Source organism: Oryzias latipes, chromosome 22 (assembly GCF_053564925.1).
Source record: "Oryzias latipes strain Hd-rR chromosome 22, Olatipes_Hd-rR_3.1".
NCBI classification, from domain to species: Eukaryota; Metazoa; Chordata; class Actinopteri; order Beloniformes; family Adrianichthyidae; genus Oryzias; species Oryzias latipes.
In genome coordinates, this window is record NC_136258.1 from 9,814,913 (window position 1) to 9,836,867 (window position 21,955).

At 42.5% G+C, this 21,955-nt stretch overlaps 2 protein-coding genes across 6 annotated transcripts in view; one reads left to right on the plus strand and one right to left on the minus strand.

Moving 5' to 3' along the window:
- The window catches only part of daam2 (dishevelled associated activator of morphogenesis 2), a 57,499-nt gene extending 51,193 nt beyond the window's left edge, over positions 1-6,306 (plus strand). The window contains exons 25-26 of the mRNA XM_011490628.4: positions 3,500-3,670; positions 3,765-6,306. Coding sequence (XP_011488930.1) covers positions 3,500-3,670; positions 3,765-3,977 — 384 coding nt within the window. The 3' untranslated portion in view covers positions 3,978-6,306. The remainder of the gene's footprint in view (positions 1-3,499; positions 3,671-3,764) is intronic.
- A 1,667-nt stretch (positions 6,307-7,973) lies between these two features.
- mocs1 (molybdenum cofactor synthesis 1) lies at positions 7,974-21,336 on the minus strand. Of its 5 annotated transcripts, none has more exons than XM_011490629.4 (11): positions 21,010-21,335; positions 20,456-20,567; positions 17,678-17,845; positions 16,780-16,944; positions 15,541-15,602; positions 13,382-13,493; positions 11,465-11,577; positions 11,217-11,327; positions 11,008-11,128; positions 9,389-9,451; positions 7,974-9,293 (listed from the first exon to the last, which is right to left on the minus strand). In XM_011490629.4, the coding sequence occupies exons 1-10, from the start codon at positions 21,259-21,261 to the stop codon at positions 9,396-9,398; spliced, it is 1,272 nt and encodes a 423-aa protein (XP_011488931.1). In that variant the 5' UTR covers positions 21,262-21,335; the 3' UTR covers positions 7,974-9,293; positions 9,389-9,395. The 5 variants fall into 5 exon arrangements, with proteins under 5 accessions (XP_011488931.1, XP_078797525.1, XP_004082759.1 ...); XM_078941399.1 differs by having other exon boundaries at positions 7,974-9,316; XM_004082711.4 differs by having other exon boundaries at positions 9,404-9,451; positions 21,010-21,334.
- Between the last annotated feature and the right edge of the window lie 619 nt (positions 21,337-21,955).

The window sequence follows — 21,955 nt, forward strand, 5'->3', positions numbered from 1 at the left end:
CCTTAAACTTCATGCCAAGCCAGTACATTACACACATAAAATCATGAGAAAGAACAGAGGGATTTCTTAAAGTTGTATTTTCTCAGACACGGTTTGTGTTTGTCAAATATAGTGGTAGGACGATAACCCCATCACCGCACCACAGCACGTTTTTTTGTTGTTGTTTTTTTTTTTTAAGTTTTGCATATGGTGCGTGATTGGAACTATAATAAACACATTAAACACATTCATCTTTGCTGATAATTTTAGTTTTTCTGCTAGACCTGTGTTCAGACTTCAAGGGTTTCTGGGGGAAACCTTTTATTACTGTTCTCCTTCACTCCCTGCACCACACCTCTCCCCTCTTGCGCTGCGTGCAGCCCTCAATCCCTCTTAGAGCCGCATGAAGCACACGGCTCACTCTACTCACACACACACACGCGCGGTCTCAGCAGCACACACACATTTCCTCATTCTACAGCAGAAGTTTCCATCTGAGACAATGAGACAAATTTACTGCGTTCTAATTATTCCATTGTATTCATTTCCATTACAAGCTGTGTGCGTTCTTGAATGCGCGACACAACCTGCTGGTTCATCACCGCTGTGATCAAAAATCCTACACTGTTGCAGCTCTAGTCACATACCTTAGATGTTTCGGTGGAATCACTTCCGCTTTCATCAGAGTCTTCATCAGATGGATGTGATGTATATAAAAACAGATGGTTGTGACTGAGGCAGAGTCACCTGTCAAACTTTTAACAGGTAACTCCGCCCCTTGATGTCAGTTTGCTGCTGGAGGATGTGATTCCAGGTGTTAGAAAGCAGGAAGGCCCCCTCATCTCGGTTCGTGGAAGTGTGGGCTCACTTTCGGATCTCCATCCATGATCCATCTGCGGTGTCTGTTGTCTTCAGTGAGGAGGACTTTGGTATTTTCCCAGTCCATGATGTGGTTTTTTTGTTTGCAGTGGTCCGTTATGGCTGATTTCATGCTTTCTTGAACTGCCTGTTGTTGTCTGGCTTTTGCTAGTATTTTATTTGTTTCCTTTTCTCATTCTTTCTGATGTTCTGTTTTCCTTGTGATGAAGGTGCGTCCTGTTACTCCGATGTATGTTTTATTGCAGGTGTGACATGGTATTTCATAAATGACATTGCATTTCTTATTTTGCTCAATCTTGTCTTTAAGGTGAACCAGTAGTTGCCTGAGTTTTTTATACGGTTTAACTGGGGTGGTGATGTGATGTTTTTTCATGGCCCTTTGGATGCGTTCTGTTATTCCTCTGATGAACGGCAATGTGACCATTCCTTTGTTTTCTGTCTTGTTTGTCCGTTTCTTCTACTCTGCTTCCTTGTATCTCCTCTGCTCCACCTGTTCTCATCCCTTTTTTATGGCCCATTGAGGATACTGACACCTGGTTAGTGCATTTTATATGCGTTTCCTCTCTTCCGTTTTGTCCTCCACGTCTGTTACCAGTTCTGAGCCGTCAAATAAGGTTCTTACTACGGATAGTTTGTCAGTGGTAGGGTGTTCCGATTGTCCACAAGAGATATTGGTGAGTTGGTTTCCTGTATACTTTTATTTTTATGTCCCTATTTTCGGTGTGCGTGATGTGATATGCTCAAAAAGTTGATGGAATTGTCTTTTTCCTCTTCATGTGTGAATTTGATTTGTCCTGTATCGTCTGTATCGAGCCAATACTTCCACACTTCCATGAAGCGGGATGAGGGGGCCTTCCTGCTCTCTCATACCTGGAGTAACATCCTCCATCAGCAAAAGGACATTAAGGGGCGGAGTCATTAGTCAAAGTCTGACAGTTGACTCCGCCTCAGTCACAACCATCTGTTTTTAAATTCTGGAAGCTGACATGGATCACCACAGGACGTTTAGACACTTTGATGGGTTTCCAGTGTGATACTGTTATGTGCTCGTTTTTTTCTCATCATTTTATCAAACTAAATAATTCCTAAAATTCTCAGAGGGTCAGAAACCTGGCAGTTCTTTTGACTCGGAGCTAAATGTTGTTTTTCATATTAAAATTGTGTCTACAACAGGATTTTATCATCTCAAACCTGTTGTCTGCTCATTTTCCCTCATGGCGTTCCTGATGCTTTGATTTTTAGGCAGTAGAATATTAATGCTAATCTCTTTGAGTAAATCAAACCAATACCTGCTTGGGAACTCAGCTGCACGTGTGCTGATGAGGACCAGAGGATGGGAACACGTTAAACCCGTGTAAAACTCCCTGTACAGGCTCTCTGTGGGATTCCAGATGGTTTTTAGGATTATTTTCATTTCCTACAAATGTTTCTATGGTTTTACCGTTTGCTAAACCGTGTCAGAGGTCAGAGGTACTCAGGTTCTGGTCACTCCTGTGTCTGTCACAAACTCTGACAGCAGTTCACAGTCTTGATGAAAGTCTACTGATGACACTGAGACTCACTGGGTTCACCTGCAACACCTCACTGTCTACTACCAACCTGCAGGCGCTGTGGTCAGAAGGAGCTGCTCGTCTGTTAACCCTTGTTCTATCTTAGATGACCCATTGACGTGAGATCCCTACAATGACAAAGGTGGATAAAGGTGGAAAGATTTCATGTAATCCATGGACACCAGTAAAGATCACAAATCACTGAAGAAAAAAGCTCAGCGCACTGTCTAGTGGGTCTAGATGACCCAACTCCCAACGTTAAAGTGCCTAGGATAGCACAAGGGTTAAGCGACGGACGTCGTGTTCATGTCTGTTTGAATGAAGTCTGCTGCTGAAGCTTTGAGACTCGCCATCTGCAACACGTGAATGCCACGTTGAAAAGGATTTTTTTGTAGAAGTTTTGGTTTGGCCCAATAGGTCCGACACACTGACACAGTGATGTGGGAAACAGAAAGAGTCGTGTCTGTCGCCACAATACTGTTGTCTCAAAAATCCCCCATATTCTGTGGACTGAAACAAACCCTTTGGATACAACATCCACTTCCTTTATCACAGTATCCCTAAATTTTGTGGGTACTGTATTTATACTTTAATTTATGTTACTTTACGCTTTGGTCTTGTACTTTTTCCAGTGTCCAGCTCTCTATGGGGGAGCCAGTGGGCTTTTGCTGTCTGTGGTGCTAAAGCTAGCAGGTGCCACATATTGAGGGACGTTGAGGGTTTTCTGTGCTTGGTCTCTGTTTTCAGATTGGGTTATTGAGTTTGGAAGTTTTTAAGTCTTTTTTTGCCCCAAATCTGTAAATAACTTCAATTTTAAAAACAATTCCTTACTACTACGTGGACCGATTGGCTGAAAAAATTCTAACTTTAGAATGTAGAAATTATTTTTATTATTATGATAAATATTGAATGTGTTTGACTAATAATCATATTTGATATCATGTGTATATTGTATCATTACCTGCATAAGACTTGCTGTATCGTCAAGTCTTTTTGGATGTCTTCTAGTTCGTCTCCAGTCCTGGGGAACATGAGATGGAGCAGTAGAATGCAGCTTTGTCCAAAACTAAACTTGTATTTCCTCCTTGCAGTTTGCTAAAGCCCTGAAGCACTTTGGGGAGGAAGAGGGCCGGATCCAGCCTGACGACTTCTTTGGGATCTTTGACGCCTTCCTGCAGTCGTTCAGTGAAGCTCAGCAGGACCTGGAGAACATGCAGCGTCGCAAAGCAGAGGAAAAAAAGAGAGCGCAAATGGAGACTATGGTCAGAGGTTCAAATCTGAGAACATCTCACTCAAACACCTGACACTTGTTCTTTTTGCTAAAAAAAACTGTTTCGCTTTTTGCTCCTCCTCCAGCTGAAGGTGCAGAGGGAGAGGGAGCGCCGGGCCAAGAAAGGGGACGCTTCAGAGGATGTTGGCGGGGAATTCGATGACCTGGTCTGTGCGTTGCGATCAGGCGAGGTGTTCGATAAAGACCTAAACAAATTCAAACGTAACCGCAAGCGCTCTGTTAACCAGCTGGTGGACAGTGATGGCCGTGAGCGAGCGGTCACCAAGATGGACTGCTAGGAAGGGAAAAGGAGTCGGAAGAAGCGTCTTCAGCCCAGTTTCTATTCCTGGATCAGTCCTGACTGAAGCTGAAGAGAATGTATGCAAGCAGCTGGACGGACAGCCGTGCTGTCTGGGAGGACGGAAAGTCCACATCCTGTCAGGGTCCTACGACAGATTATGCTAGACGTTGGAAAACCATGATGGTTGGAGTGGACAGAGCACTGTGATGCATTGCACCATGTTAATAAACTGTCCTGCTAACACTGTGTTCTAGGGTCTCCGTGTCAACGACTCACTGTGAGCCATTCCCCTTTGGCCTCCTTTGCTTCTAAAAAACCTCTGGACTTTTGTGGTCCCACCTTTCAGCTCATGCAAGCTCATAAAGAAGTTCAGAGGAGGGACAATAAAGCATCCCAGGAAGTAGTTTCCAGTTGTGGCTCTAGATGTTATCTGGAAAAAACAGAAGTTTCAGCCCAAAATGGAATTTTAGAAGGTTCCAGCAGAGGAGTTCTGATTCTGTTCTTCACAGTCCAGCGACAAAGTTCAGATCCTTTCGGCTTTGCTTCGTCATCGAGGAGTGCCAACGTCAAAAACCAGCTTCTTCATCACTTCACTCCAATTCCTTTATATTTGTATTCATGTCAAAATCAGGTTCATAATTGTGTGTGTGTGTGGCCGTGCATGTGCGTGCGTGTGTGTACGTGTGGCTGTGCGTGTGCGTGCATGTGTGTGTGTGTGTGTGTGTGAGAGACACAGGTATTTACAGAGATGTAGTGGTGTGTAAATTGTTGGGACTTTGTACACACTGCATTTTGTGGTTGTTGCAGAAAGGTCACACTGCTGTTGGAGGTTTTCTACACATTTTTGGTTTAAAAAAAAAAAAAAGACTTGTCTTTTTCTTCTTTGCACTGTAGCTTTTGTAGCTTTTCTGAACAACTTTCATTGGAATAACAGTGAAGTCAATCCTGACGGCAGACAGACGTTGGTGTTCCACACAGTGATATCTTCATCCGATTCCCTTAGGGAACTAAAACTTGCTTCAGGAAACCAGAGATGCGTTTTCATTGAACAGGACGGATGATCCCAGCAGGTCACGAACTCATCACCATAGAACATACCTGTTCAAATTCATGTATGTGGCCGACTGATTACAGTTTGATTCCTTAGAGGTTTTCTCTATTCAGTGATGATATTTCCAACCATTTGTATTTGTAGGAAGACTCTCTGAAAGCTCCGAAACAGCCAAAGCCTTTGCTTGGCTGAGTCTAGTTCAGTTCGGCTCCGACAAGAACACAACTGTCATGTTTGCCTTTTTCCTGCACAGAGGTTCCTGGTGCTTTTCAGCTCTAAAAATGCCACTACTGAAGCAATGATCCCAGGACGTAGATGTTAACGTACGCCTTCAAGTGCCTCTGATTTGCCTCTGTCTTTACTCAAACCAGTTCTTCCCTCAGTTTTCCCCACAGACTAATGAAAGGTTCACTCTGCGTTCAACTTTTTCGTTTATTGATCTTGTTTTTGGGTCTTCTTCAAACCACATCAGGGTCAATGGAACAGTTCCACTCTTTAAATATAGGCTGCACTTCAGGAAATGAAGGAAAGTTTTTCTTTTAAACCTCACATTGAATTGACATGAGTGCTTCTCCTTAACTCTGTGTTAGTAGGATTTTCAAATCTCTTTTCTTAATATCCGTCATACTTTATTTCTATTTTTACAGCTTTACAGAGCTAAATATTCCTTGAGAAGTGTTGAAAAATCATCAGTATTATTTAATATTAGTCTCGTAACAAGTATGTCAATGTGGCCCTTGTCTGGATGTTACTTGTAAAGATGGGGTCAGCGTCAAGTAGCGGCTTGTAAAATGCACTTTTAGGGTGAAATGTTGCCAAATGCACCGCTAATTTTTGGAGCTTGTAGCTCTAAAATCCTGTGGCACGAAAACAAGAGGAAGTGGAAACTAGACGACAGTCCAACGGAGCAGGAAGTGTTGATGATAAAAAGAATGTCTGGGGGAAAATCGTAGACAAGACGTTCATTTCTGTTACAAACGTATTTCTGCCATTTCACTCAGATCCGCATGCCTGTTTGTTAGGAAGAGCATCCTTTAAAAATGTTGCTTGCAAAAAAGAGCACACCGGTTGTTTCTACAGTTTGTACTGCCTGAGAAATATTGCACCCGTTATGTCAGGTTTTGTAACTGTGAGATCCGTATATTTGTTGTTGAGAACAGAATCTTTTACCAAAAGAATGTACAGTTGGAAAAATGCTCTTATTTGCTTTATTTAGTGTGCTATATTTTGTAAGTACACATCTTAAAAGAAAAAGAAATTAAAGAATTAAACTGGTGGTCTGGGTATTATGGATTATTTTGGCATTTCAGCACATGTATTCTTGCTTTTTTGTTGTTTTTTTTTGTCCGTTCATCCGGTTTTTGGTAGAATTACAATAAACTTCTGGCCCAGAAAACACAGTATTTTGTTTATATCTGTTTATCTAATTGAATGAATGCTGGAATGAGGGCAAAACTTTCGGTAAGTAACATCAAGAAGTGTTAAATGGGCTTCTGATTAACATTTTAACATTATTTGGCCTACAGTACAGCAGCTGTTAGCATCAGACATGTTTCTAAAATCTCTACAATATGTTTTTCAATAACAGAAATTATTATAAATTACATATATCACTATTTGACTGTTGTGTCCTCAAACAATAAAAATACTTTTCATAGAAATCATCGCTTGACTGCAAAAGAAGACCACAGCTGTCATTCTTCGGTATGACCACTAGAGGGCAGCAAAATACACCTACATCTTTTTTTTTTAACCCTTGTGCTATCCTAGGCACGTTACCGTTGAGAGTGGGGTCATCTAGACCCACTAGACAGTGCGCTGACCCTTTTTCTTCAATGATTTTTGATCTTCACTGGTGTCCATGGATTACATGAAATCTTCTCCACCTTTATCCATCTTTGTAGGGAGAACACATCAATGGTCATCTTGACCCCAAATTTTGCCGGGCATGATATCAAACTTTGCATGATGTCACTACAAGAAGGCATTTTCCCACAGAAATGGAAACAAGCATATAGAAAGAATGTGTCTCTGTCCAAATATGTATGGTCCTGACTGTATAAGGCCTTACATGGTATGACCCCATCCTATATCAAAGACCTCATAGGGCCTTACCATCCAATCAGAACACTTCACTCACTAAATGCAGGACTGCTTGTGGTTCCTAGAATTAGTGAAAATATAGTTGGAGGTAGAGCGTTTAGCCACCAAGCCACTGTTTTATGGAATAAGCTCCCAGCTCATGGAAGAGAGGCAGACACAGTTTCTACATTCAAAGTTAGACTGAAGACATTCCTCTTTGGACAGACTTATTGTCAGACTAGTTAGTATTCAGAGACTATTTAATTTACTATTAACATGTTTGAATTCAACTTAATGACAACAATAAAGTTGATACTAGGCTGCTAGAAGTTTGAAGCTATGGTGCACTGGGGTTCTGTCCTCTATTCTCATCTACTTCTACTCTCCTCTATTCTTGATCATTTATTTATCATTTAGTTCTCCATGCCTGTTTAGTGCAGTAGGATTCATACATTGTCCCTGTTTCCCCTCTACGGAGTGGGAGTGATTCCAGATGGCTCGTCTCTGCTCTTGTACCTGATGGTGTGCCTCATCTCTGGCTCGTATGGCGCCCCCAGCCGTCCCCCAACTCCATCTGGATGAAGTTCATCTGCCGGACTATGTAAAGATGTAGTTGTAGGGTTTGATAAGCTAATTCTCTCTGAGTTCTGGTCCAGACCCCCTCTGGGCCCTGACTGTACCTAGAAATTATGTTCATGAAGACTGAAGCGGTGTTCATAAATCCCCGGTTCTGTTCATACATTGTGATACTGATAACTGTCTGACAGAACTGTCTTCTGTCTTGAGAACAGCTCAGACTGGAGCCCTTTTCTCCCCCTTTCAGGGGTTAAACATGAACACATGATTCTGAATACAAGAAGACACCTCTGAAGAGTTGTGTTTATTGAAGGCAAATGAAATCTTTAACACATGTTGTACTTGTCTTAATAACAGCAGCTGCCAGCAAAACACAATATGTTTGATACGGAAATGCTTATTAGAAGACAAAAACTTCTAATTTTATAAAACAAAAGCAAACTTTGTAATGTGCTGGCAGAAGATTACCAGTAGTTACAGCCAAAACTGTATTTCTATTATTTGACATTTTCTACTTAATCTTTGTGTTTGTAGAAAAATACAGATTTGGTTACATAAAACATGGATTAGTTTATGGTTTCTTGAATTCTTTGTGATGAAAATCTGTCTTCCCCCCTGTTTTATGGACTAGCTTTATATCTGTGATGACGATATCAGGCGTTACGGCCTTGCACATGTCATAGACCGTCAGCGCGGCCACAGAGACTGAGGTCAGTGCCTCCATCTCCACCCCCGTCTTACTTGTTGTCTGACATGTTGTCGTGACGATGACAGCATTGTGAAGCTCATCGAGTTCAAAAGCGACAGAAACATGCTCCAAAGGTAGGGGGTGACACAGTGGAATAAGTGCTGATGTCTGCTTTGAAGCCATGATGCCTGCCAGCTGTGCCACAGTCAGAGCATCTCCTTTAACCAGCCGGTTGTCTTGAAGTAAGCGGAAGGCCGTCGGGCCCAACAGCACTGTGGCACAGGCTGTAGCTGTTCGACGTGTTGGTGTTTTTCCCCCGACGTCCACCATGCAAGCTCGGCCCTGAGCATCTGTGTGAGTCAAGTGGGTTTCAGCCTCATGGTGAGTGTTCTGCCGGTCGTTTCTAAAAGGCACAGTGGTGCCACTCTTGGAGCTTTGGTTGTGCAGCAGTCTAACCCTGTAGTGTGTAGAGCTGAAGTTGGCAGCCATTAGTATTGTGCAAAACACAGGGAGTCCTGGCTTCCTGAGAAAACAGCGCTTCAAATTATTTGTATGCGTCTCTACCTTTTCAGTCTTCGAGTGATAGGTGCTGAAAATGACACCAGTCCCAAGCTCTACAGAGTTTGAGAATTCACTGCAGAGACTGTTAGTCACAGTGGGTTTCTCTTTCCTGAGAAACGTCTCAGATCTTCCACTCCCAGAGGTTATAGAGCAGATCTGAAGGGCTGCATGAGTTAAAGTAGTGCAGCCTGGAAGGGACAAAAAAGCCTCTTTACGGAGGTTCTGTCTCCTGAGTGAGTGGCATACATGAGACGGGGAAGCGGACATCAACAGAAATTTGTCATTTTTAAAATGGAAAAGAGTGAGGGAAGTTTTCTCGATCCACTGTGCCGGTGGCAGCAAACCTTTGGCTGTTGCTGTGGAAAGAAACAAAGACTGACTATAAAAACATTAGCTTTATACAGCATAAAGGTGAGCAGTGCAGGACTGAGTCCAGCAGGTTGGTACGTACAGCTGAGTTACCCACCAATAAGGATCATTGGTCGGTTCTTCATCTGGGAAATACTGAACATGCCTAGAAAGGACATAGGAGGGAGAAGCAACGCTTATTCCAGTAGTCCTTAAATAACTATCTAAGCATACGTATAAACTACCAGATTAAGGAATTGGCAGTTTAAGAGACAAAAGTAACAAACGATAATGAAAAACCTTTAGCTGTAAATGTGTCCCAGTTCACGGTCCTACCTCTGCTCTGTGTAGTGTGAATGTCAATAGCAGATGCTGATACATGCCATTGTACTGTACATGGTTTCAGAAGCTCAACATTGATTTAAGAAGCAAATATGGATCACAGAACTGAGTAACCTGAACATGTTGATAGGTAATAGATGGATATGTGCGGCAGCTGGACTAATGCAGTGGCTGAATAGATCTTTAGCAGTGAAGATATAAGGAAAAGCCGTCGGTTTACGTCTCCATCTATGTTCCCACACTGTAAGCTTTAGGTCGTTACCAAAAGGATAAGAGCTCAGGTCAAACTAAAATGAGTTTCCTCTGCAGGGTAGCTTGGTTCTTTCTCCCTTAGAGATGGGAGAAGTTCTCAATATAGAGTTGCACCGCATTAAGTGAAGCCAGTTGGGGTAGCTAAAGCATCTTTTTGGATGGCTCTTTGATGTCTACCTGTGGAGGCCTTTTGGGCAGGTCCCACCAGGAGAAGGCCTCAGACAAGACTCTAGAATCACAGAACGGACCAGGTCTCCTGGCTGAGCTAAACACAGAACCGATGGAAGTTTCCGGTCTGAGTATCTCTGCTCGCAAAAATCCTGCACAATGAATGTCCTGGTGATGGTCAGAGGGGCCGTAGACTGTCAGTCTGCCCCAGGGCAGCTGTGGCTACATCAGTAGTTACCATCACCAAGTATGAATGAATGAATGATGGACACATTGGAAGAACTTTGAGCGTCTGGAAAAGCAGATAAATCCATTCCGTTATTATTATTCAGTAGTATGCTCTGGTTGTAAGATGTTCATCCTTAGAAATGTCCCCTACAGAAGACAACTCTGCAGAGGTTACAGCCATTTGAAGGCTTCATTGGCTTTATCGTTTAAAACTAGTCAAAGTCCTGCTCTATTTAAACATTCATTCATCTTCTTCTGTTTTGTCCCTTTGGGGGTCACGGGGCTGCTGGAGCCTATCCCGGCCACTTGTGGGCGAAGGTAGGGGACACCCTGGACAGGTCACCAGTCTGTCACAGTGCTGCAATCACACAACCATTCCAATCACACCTAGGGACAATTTACAGTTGCCAATTGACCTATTTTATTTCAACATAAAATAGTAAAATTAGCCTTTATGCTAACAAAACAAATGATTGGGATTTAACCTATTTACTTGGCTTAGTTTAATATTTTTGATTAGTTTGTGCTTCTATCAATATTTTAAGGTAACAATGTCAGGATCCCTTCATATAATGTTGGACTTTTTTAAAATATCATCATTATCATCATCTATTATACAGTTTGTTAAATTGAGGCAGTAATAGTGAACTGTAACCACACTTCAGTGTAATAATAAATGTTCAGCTCTTTATTTTGGACTAGTAGTTGAATTCACTGGTGTAAACATTTTACCTGCATGCTCTTTCTTCTTCCGGCCCACAGCAGCACCAATCACCTGCAGCAACTCTTCGTCAGATGCTCCACAACGCAGAATGTCTCGAAGAGAGAATTCAGAGTTTCCGAACAAACACACCTGAGAAAGCGGAAAGCAGGAGGTGAGCCCGCAGTCTGCTGGGTTTTGCTGTTTTTCCCCACAAAGCAGTCGTGATTTTGAACGTTACCTTCAGGTTTCCATCAGCAGTGATTCGCAAACGGTTGCAGGAGCCACAGAAATGGTCAGACATGGAGGATATGAAGCCCAAATGACCTTCAAAGCCTGGTACTTTAAACATCTGTTACAAACAAAGTCATTTCCTTTGAAACTACCATATGGACTATTAATACTTAAACATGAGAAAACCATGCAATGTTCAACACATCAGACTTGGATGTCTGTGTCTGTATTCAAGAGTGAATAGTCATTAAGGACCTTGGCAGTATTTGCATGTCCAGTTTGAAGCCTTTCCAGGTTGGGCCACTGCTGCTTTATGCGATCCAGCATCTCCTGGTAACTTACCATCTTCTTAAAGTTCCACTTGTTCCCTACAGAGGAAAGAAGCAGTGTTGTAGGTCAACGTGTTTTAAAATAACAGCAGTCGTTGTTTTTCCAGGTTTTTTGTCCTAAAAATGTTCTTGTGCTGTTCCTAAGACCAGGTAACAGCAGAAGGTTTGTCGTAGAAGTGTTCAGCAGGAGTGTTCCACCTCGTTTTCCTCCTTCAGGGAACAGAAGCTACAGACCCAACATTTTCTTCCTTTTCAGTGGATTCCCTCGCTACAGCACATATAGTATGCAGCATATGTACACCCCCCACAAGCATCTACCAAACTGCAGCACTCATTAGGACCTGTTAAGTCCTGATGCTGCAAGAACAACATTGTGAGCCACCGTAGGGCCTGTCACGTCCAAACAGTAACACCCTACAAAAGTGAGGGGAGATGACTAGCTCGCTGCAGGAAGTGACCACGCCTCATGTTGAGTGGTCTTTCACACTCTGAAGCAAAGACAGGCCCTTCCTTACTGCTGTAAGCTAAACAGATAGCTCCAACAATCCCACGTGAACGCCTCTGCTTAGATTAAACTCTGCCCCTAGCAGGGTTAGCAAAGCACTCCAACAGCTGATCAGATAACAGTGTGTGTCGAGTGTGGTCAATGTATATGTGTAACGCACCTATAGGACATGACGATGTAACCTCCTCTGTCCCGCAGGTGCAAAAAGAGGATAAAGGCTCAAAAGTTCAACCACCATCGAGTTGTACTCTAACGGGATCGTTTTTGGTAAAAGTGCAGGATTGGTTGCGATGTGAATTTGGACCAACTGCTGCAAATTTCTTTAAAAAACTGTACAGCCAGAGGATGAGCACCAGGACTTATCCCGTCAAAACCAACGTGACAAGCAGACACTGCAGCCTAATAGGCCCTGACTGTGGAAAAGGAGAGACTATTATCCAACAGATCCTGGATATAAGTCAGGATGTCAACCACAGACACGCAAAGGGAGCAACCTTTTAGTCCTGACACCAGTGTTCAAAGGCTTACCCTTTATAGGCATATAGACCTCGAGATGAAGATGGTCGCAAGCACAGCAGGGGGCAACCCCTTAGCAAGGGTGGACCCCAGGGTTTGCGACAATTGCGCAAACCCTTTACTACTATTAAGTAAATGCTAAACGGTTATTCAAAGAACATCAACACTGGAGCTAAAGCTCGGGTGTTGAAGGGTTGACAAACGGTGATTTCCCTTGTGCTATCTTAGATGACCCCACCCTTACATTGACGTGTTCTCCCTACCATGACAAAGGTGGATAAAGGTGGAAAGATTTCATGTAATCCATGGACACCAGTGAAGATCACAAATCATTGAAGAATAAAGGTTCAGAGCACTGTCTAGTGGGTCTAGATGACCCAACTTCCAATGTTACAGTGCCTAGGATAGCACAAGGGTTACGGCCCAAAGTCCTGTTCACCCGCGTTCACACACAGACTCTTCAATCAGAGTTGAAAGTGCTTTTGACACTTCGTCAGGCACAAACGAGCAACCCTCCAATCAGAGGTCAACCACTCTCCCACAGCGGCTCAGGACCTTGAAGAGTGATTCCTGCAGAATGGAGGAGAAGGGTACTTGTGCTCCTCTTCAAGAAGAGGGGAGATGAATGAAAAGATTGGCTCAGATCCTGTTCTAGCCTTCGATGGTGATGGGCACTACAGATAAAGGAGGGTCTCTGGACCCCCACCCCACCTATAATGCAAGAGGGGGGTGATGCACAGGACAGAGAGGTGGGGGATTCATTGTGGCAGGCCTTAAAGAAGTCTGCTTAAAGAAAGCTCTCATCAAAACGTAAGCACTCACCGTCAAACGGCATGTACTCAATAAATCGCACTTCCAGTGGCTTTTTCTCTGTTAGCCGGACAAAATCTAGCAGCTCGTCTTCGTTGAAACCTCGCATGACAACACAGTTGACCTGCAGAAAAGAGCACAGAAGACTGCTGACAGTTCTCTCTAGCTGTAAAGAAACTCCAATGTTTGGTACATCGGGGTTTGCTGTTTATTACGCTGTTTACATTGGTTCATGCCACAAGAAGGCTCTGTGTCACAGTTCATTGATTCAGCATCTGTCCAAAATCATGGCATCGAGCGGCCACATTGGATTGATTTTTCTACCCTTTGATCGAGTCACGTGCCAAAAGCTGAGTCCTGCGCTGCGCCTGACGGCAAAATCGTGCTGCAGGACCTCAGACTGCGTCTGTACATTGACTTAACATTGAAACTTGACGCCCCTGACGTTCCAATTGCATTCGGTGTGGAACGCACCTTTAGAGAAGGCTTTGTTTTAAAGCAGACGATTAAAAGAGGTTCACTGACAACCATTGTTAACCAATAAAAAACCACATTGAAATTTTTCTCCAACTGAACATGAAGAAACACTATTTGTGTACAAATTTTGCACAGAAATCTTTTTAATATTGCTTATATAAATAAATTCAATATTTATGACTTGATCATCAATAAAACAAAGAAAAAGGGGATGCCTTCATATTGAAATGTGTTTCTACTGATGTTTTAAAATCCAACTCAAATTACAGTTAAACACATAAAACATATGTCGTTCATTGATTTTAAAAAGTTAACGCACTAGCCTATATGAGCATGAAAATCTCTAAATGTATTCATAATTAATATTTTAGTAGCAGATTCTCCAGAGTGTAAGTTGAACTTTTGGGGAAAAAGGGAAACGCTTCTAAACAAACTGCTGCATTCACGCCGAACACTATTCATGTGTTAAATTCACGTCCACTGCCTCTTTTTTGTCGTACGTCACATTCAATGCTCAACTCTTGTCAAAAAATGTGTTCTTAACCCTTGTGCTATCTTAGATGACCCCCCCTTACATTGACGTGTTCTCCCTACCATGACAAAGGTGGATAAAGGTGGAAAGATTTCATGTAATCCATGGACACCAGTGAAGATCACAAATCATTGAAGAAAAAAGGTTCAGAGCACTGTCTAGTGGGTCTAGATGACCCAACTCCCAATGTTAAAGTGCCTAGGATAGCACAAGGATTAAGCTAGACGCTCCTGTTGAATGTGGGAGGAGCTACCGTTCGTTCTTAGCCTGATGTTTACATGGAAGCATTGACAGAATGAGGTCAGGATTATTTATTTTAAAGTTCTACAAAAGCATCTGTCGTCACGTCTCCATATGATGCTTCAGTCGTTCTTTTTTTCTTATGGCGATCGTTAGATTGATGCTGCAGGAGCTGCGTCTGATTGACGGCGCGTTGAGCCATCCTGCTGTCTCTATGACCCGGTATGACGACTTGCTGCTCCGTATTCGACCGCGGAAGGAAACGTTTGTAAGAAGAAATGCAAATAGGAAAAATATCATAAAGTTTAGGAGACTGATCAGATTCCATGTTTGTTTTGCACAGTGCGTTTTCTGCGCTGATGTCAGCGGCAAATGCTGTTACAAACACTTACAGCACCCTGTTACCCTGTTTATGTATTTAAATAAAAATCACAATTAAGTTTCTCATGAGTATTAGTCGCACCCGTGGCAAAATAATTTGTAAAAATGGCGGGTTATAAGCCGGAAAATGAGGTCCTTCCTTTTGGAATAGCTTGAACAAAGACTCTTCTTAAGAGTAAAAATTAAAGCCGTTGACATTTTTAAACATTATATTATTAGGAAAAATAGTTTTTGGAAAGTACTTTATTTACTTTAAGTCAAAAAAAGGTATTTTTGTGAATGAGGATGTCATTTACATTTTTTGTAAACCCTTATCGAGTCATTATCTGTGTATATTATTACAGGATATCAGTTTGTGATTTTCAAATCTTTTTTAAAAATGATTAATAACAAAGACTTACAGTACGTAAAACTTTTGAAAAGATTTGTTTTTGAAACAAAGAAAAGGATAAAGAGGATTTCAAGATCAAGAATTTGTATTAAATTTCGAAAAGGCTTTTCTGTGAATATTTATTCTAAAGCCTGTTTAAAAGTGACCCACCTTGACAGGAGAGTAGCCCAGTTCAACGGCTCTGTCAATGCCCTCCATCACTCTGTGGAAACCTGAACACAAACACAGCTAAAGATTACCACTTCCCTCAACATTTTAGTCTTTTGAATTTTGGAAAGGCCTAATGACCAATTTCACAAATATAGTAGACTTTACTTTTGGCTTCTGAGAATGAATGAAGATCTGGACACCAATTCTGTTGCAGCAGACAGAATTTTCAACCTTTTCTTTTGTTTTCATGTCCTACAAAACTCCCAAACTCTGCAACATTAACCTGATGTTTATCTTAGATTGTAGTTGGACATTAAAACTCACAGTTGCTGATTTTTAAATCTTAAATGAGGCTAAGATTACATTTAAGCTAAATGTTTAGTATAGAATTGTATACATTAGCATATGTCAGTCATTTATCTCACTAGTCAGGCCTTATCAAAGCGTACCACCCAGAGCTCCGCCCCGCTGGAACCTGCAGCGGCTCAGCAGCAGCAGCTCCGTGTTCAGCAATTTGGCGAGCTCTGCTGGTGCTTTAGCAACTGTGAGAAATGGAATTCCCAGATGGGAAGTCTGCCCCATCATTCATGCTTGATGCTGTCAATGCACCTCATGATGACCTCTCAGATCACACCATCATGATGGCAGATCACTTTGAGTCATAAATGCAGCGCCCTTCTTTTCTCTTCCCTTGCATGAGTCAAAGGCGTAAGTCCAGAGTGACAGTATGCTGTCGCTGACACACTACGTGAGGAAAGTCATCCTGTTTCGCCTGTGACAACAATGTTTATGACTCAACTACCAACAAATAAGATTTCTCAACATGCAGGAAAAAACTTATTTGTGGGGAAAATAGGTTTATCAACATCCAATTATTATTTTATTTTTTTATTATTCATGCCTTTCACCTCGTTTGATAAAGAAACAAACCAATGAATGAATGTATTGGTGTGTACTGATGGTACACACACAGCAAGCGGCCCTGACAATGTTTGCTTCCACGTTTCCACGTGAGCAGTCCTTCTCACATCTAAAGAACATTAAGACCAACCTAAGATCACGTCTAACGGATGGAAGCCTCAACACCTGCATGGATTTTAACCTCACCCCGTATTGACCAGATATGGTTAGTGTACGGCTCTCACAGCGTTACATTTTTAAATCTGCAGTGTTCATGGCCCTCTAAGCCAAAAAGGTTCCTACCCCTGCTCTAATTATTTATGAATTTGTTTGCCATACCTTTGCGTCTGGTGATAAACTCAAACTTTGCTGGGGCCAGGGTGTCCAGGCTGATGTTAATAAGGTCCAGACCAGCTTCTTTCAGTCTCGGCAAAAGTTTAGCCAAATTAATTCCATTCGTTGTTACAGCGATGGTTTTTAGGCCATCCAGCTTCCTTAGTTCAACTGCAAAAGGGTAAAAAGAAAAAGAGAAGGAAAAGAAAATTAGGTTTATCATTTGTGTCACAAAAAGTGTAACCTCTCCAGTTCTTCTCTGACTAACACCAGCCCCTAACCCCCCATCCTAACATTAGCGGTGCAACAAAAACAGTAGCAACATCCGATCTATCCAGCCGTCCAGTTCTGATCCAGATTCCAGCTCAGACCAGGAAAACAAAGACGTTCTTGGATCTATTGGTCTGCAGGTGGATGATCAGAAAGGGGCGGAGCCGGGAGACTTTGGCCTGCTGTTGTATATTTTATGTCACATCTACAAACTTTTTCCAGCAGTATTCTTTATCAGCTTCTGATTCACAACGACTTGAATAAAGAAATGCTTGGAAACGCAATTTTGAGCTCAAATAATTTTTCTATTCGTTACATCTTTCGTAACCCTTGTGCTTTCCTAGGCACTCTAACATTGGGAGTTGGGTCATCTAGACCCACTAGACAGTGCTCTGAACCTTTTTTCTTCAATGATTTGTGAACCTCACTGGTGTCCATGGATTACATGAAATCTTTCCACCTTTATCATGGTAGGCAGAACACGTCAATGTAAGGGGGGGGGGTCATCTAAGATAGCACAAGGGTTAAAAGTATTGTGTTTAAAACAGTCACTATGGGCAAACAGCTAAGAAAGATGAATAATGGTGACTTTAATTATTAACCTGTATTAAATTAACACGTATTCCATCCTTACTGATAATATCCAGAAGATCAGGTCTGATCAGAGGCTCCCCTCCAGTAAGGCGAATTTTGTCCACCCCCTCTTGAACAAAGAGGCGAGCTATAGTGACCACCTCAGACGTGGACAGCAACTGGCTCCGTGGTGTGAGCTTGACCCCATTTTCTGGCATGCAGTACTGACCTGACAAGAAAATCACAGAAAAAGCCTAAGAAAAGAAAAACATTGCAAACAAACAAATAAATAAAAAACGCCTCTCAATATCTTCATCTGTAATAATTTAGTGAAAATGACACTTTTAGTATTCTGGTTTAACTCTGATGAAACTATGATGTTTAATTATAATAAAGAGTAACAGGATTGAAGTGTAGAAATGTAAATACACTGGAACAAGCTATGAATAAATATTAATAACATTAATTTAACATAATGAAAAAGACTAACTTTGCATCAAAATCAAAGTAAAGGTTTCAAGTACCAGCATTTTTCATTGTAATGAAAAACTGTTTCAACCACAGTAATGGAGGGGAAAAATGGAAATGCAAAAGCAAGAACAAGAATAATTGACAACACTAAAGTAATAATAGGCTCTGCCTCTACTCAACTTAAAGACCCAGTCCAATGAAAACGGCGTTTTTAACATGTTCTGGTAGCATTTTTCGCATCATGGAGGAAACATAAAAGAATTCCACATGAAAGGATTTCTGAGTATTTCTACACTGAAATTGTGATTGGAGTGGAAGTGGTTTATTTTAAGCAATCACAGCTGACATTTTACAAAAATAAGACGAACAACAGAAATTTGAATCTATACAAAGATGCATCGGAGATAAGATAAGCCTTTTTTGTCATTGTACATAATAATACTATTGTAGCACCCTTGGAGTGGTAAATACTATAAATCTAATCAAAATATGTACAAGAACCAATAAAAATACAAGTAAAAAATAGAATAAAGTGGAGTGCAATAAAGTGCAGCATATTAAATATTGTATGTGGAGGTAGATGAAAGTCAGTTATTGCACACATGCGTAAGTTCTTGATATGGAGCAGAATAGGGAGGTCTGCTGCATAGTGTAGTGCTTCCTGTGTCTGCACAGTCAGTGGTTTGGAGCTGGGAACCAAGTGAGGATGAGGTGATGGGACTTCAGACTGCAGCGGTGTGGTCTCGAAGCGCGAGAAGAACGCGTTCAACTCTTCCTCTGGTGCAGCGCTGGAGTGTGCCTCGGTGCTGGTCTGTCCCCTGACGTTGGTCGGGTGTTGTAGTCCCTGACACATGTCAAGAGGGTTGTTGTTGGAGAGGTGGTCCTTTATTTTCCTTTTGTAGTCCAACTTGGCCTTCCTGATCCCTCTCTTCAGGTTGGATCTAGCGGTCCTGTCTGTGCAGTTCTTTGTTCCCTGACCTATCCCCAAATTAGAAGCTCTCCAAGCAATGATATGCTTAACTTATTACTGAATCTTCAAACAGAATTTAACTTGTTGTCAACCAGATATTTTGAAAACCTTATCAACAAATCATGGTCTGAAAGATATGAACATGGTGAAAGAGCTGGAACAGTTTTAGCCCTCCAGCTAATCAAACACAGAGACCACTCAAAAATAAACTACTGCTTTCATAAATTCTACTCAACCCTATACAACACAGAATCTCTCTTTCAACAAACTCTATTCGACTCGTTCTTTGGGAAATTAAATGTCCCCTTGATGACAAAATGTCTTTGGGGCTGGATAAACCATTTTCCATCCAAAAGCTCACAAAAACAACCAAATCTATGCAAAATGGAAAATACCCAGGACCTCTCTCTGGAATTCATGAAAAACTTTGCCCTTCGAAGAATCATTCACTTCAAGCTTGCTACCCCTAACTATGCGACAAGCAGTCTTCTCCCTTCTCGTGATTGTGGTTCATCCCATCCCATAATAAAACTCTTTCAAAAATGCTAGTCAGTCGCTTAGAGGTGGTTTTGCCCTCAATAGTGGCAGATGACCAAACGGTTGTCAATCATTCTATAATGTCAGGCATTTATTTAATGTCCTTTCCAGTCCTGCTCCACCCACCGTTCCAGAAGGGCTTCCATCTCTAGATGCTGAGAAAGCTTTTGATCGGGTGGAGTGGGATTATCGGTTTTATACCTTAAAGCAATTTGGCTTCAGTGAAATATATCGAAAATATTTATATTTTCATAAATGTGAAATCATGCCAGTGAATCCAGAAGCTGAAAACATTTAGATTTGACCCATTAAAGAAAGTTCACTAAAGTTTAAATATAAGGAATTTGGATTACACACTTCTTCAAGGACATTTAACACACAAACCCACACAAAGAGAGAGGAGCCAAGAAGGAGCCGGTCCCAGGGGCAAATCCAGGTCCACGTCTCCAAGCACTGCCCCTGTGAGAGCCCTGGACCGGCACCAACGGGACAGAGGCAGCCCGACCGGCCACCGATTCCCTTAGTGAAGATTACGACCCACCAAGCCTCCAAGGTCCAGGACCAATAGTGGATCCCCGCCTCCCACAGACAGCCCCCCAATGACAGGGCCCCCCAGATCTCATGGTCATGGTAGTTTAGTGTGCCAAAGCTATTATATAATTATATATATGGAGACAATTTACTCTGAAAGGCTTAAGAAAAGCAGGATATAGACTTTTAATATATTTTATACAGTATGTCCTCCATCATGAGAAAAATGCTGCAATAACATGTGAGAAACCCCCTTTCGTTGAAGGGGGTCTTTATTTTTGGAATAGAAGAAGCCTTTTTACACTGATCCATGTTCAAACGTTCACTTACAACGAAGGTTGCATTTCTCCGTGAGGGAAATGCGGAGGTAGTTGTGTCTGCGGCCAAAGCTGTCCGTCAGAAAGGCGGAAAAGGGCAGAACGTGGTCACCTGTCAGCCTGTCCTGGAACAGACAGGAAACCACGTGACAGTCAGGCGGGACCCCGAGTTTGTTTCCTTTGAGGACAGAAAGTAATCGATTGGTTTTAGACAATCAGAGCAACAGACATGGTGCTGAAGCATCCCGAGATATGAATGAAGTGGTTTGACGTTTTATGAATGGAAGAGATCAAAGGAGCTTTAAGTGTCCGTGCTGGAGTCAGGAGAAAGTAATCAGTAACGGTTGTAATGACTGCTGAACAGATCTAAATGATCATCCAGATCCCATGATCACTGTGAGCGTCATGCTAACATCATGTGCAATGGAGCCCGCACTTTGGTTATTGGTGCCGGGATAACCACAGCCAGCGTTCCGGTTAATTATTAACCCTGACCCGAGACGAGTCGGTCTAACTTCACCTTTAACCCGCGTCAGCTAGCATGAATGCAGAGTCATCGGTACGAACCTCCGGTCCAGGCTGCGCTCCATGGGCTGTGGTTCTGGTCGCCTTCCTCGGGGAGGAAAGTTGAGCAGAAAAGTTCGGAGAGGTTAAAGTTGACTCCTGCGCCTCATTCTTGCTGTGGTTCGCGCTGGAATACGTCCGGAACCCGCCGCCGCCGCTGCCAATGCCGCCGCTCTGAGCGAAGACCCTCCGGAACCGCCTGAAACTGGGATGTCTGTTCAGAACAGCGAAACTCCTGTTCATGCAGTTCGCCATCGCAGCGAACTCTAAGTGAAAGAGGTCCGTCCTCTGACGCAGAACCAGCCAACCCCCCCTCACAGCGCTCGGTGTGGGCGGGGACACCACAGCCAATCAGAAAAAGAGGTGGCCGCCACGCACACTGGGTAATGAAGTTTAGACAAGTCAACATCTCCAACCTGTTCCAGATGTATGGAAAATGATCGGTCAGTTAAAAAAATGGCTGATCTTCATAAAGAACTCCAAACAGGCTGGGCTCTAACCTCATCAGCTCACTATTAGATGAGCTGCAGTTACAAATGTGTCCGTGTCAACAGTGGCGGACTCAGGAGTTTGGGGCCCAGGGGCCCCGTCAAACAATAACACGGGCACATCTGCAAGGGAGATAAAAATTGATATATTTAAGAATCCCTCCTTAGGATATTGTAACGACCCAGCCAGTGCGGCTTCATTGGAGAGTTGGCCGTGCCCCCCACACAGTCTCAGAGACATAGAAATAGGCAGAGAAGGAAAGTCTCCTTTTTAGCATCAACGCCCGTTTATTTGACCACACAAACAGCCAAACAGCATGGAGGTCACTTCTACTTCCAGCCCTCTCACTCATGGTTTTCTCCCATGATTCCCCACTTCCCATGAGCTTTAGGGGTACATCACTTAACCGTTGTAGCTGGTGCTGGGGTTGCCTAGACATGATCTTGTCTTTTAGGTCAGT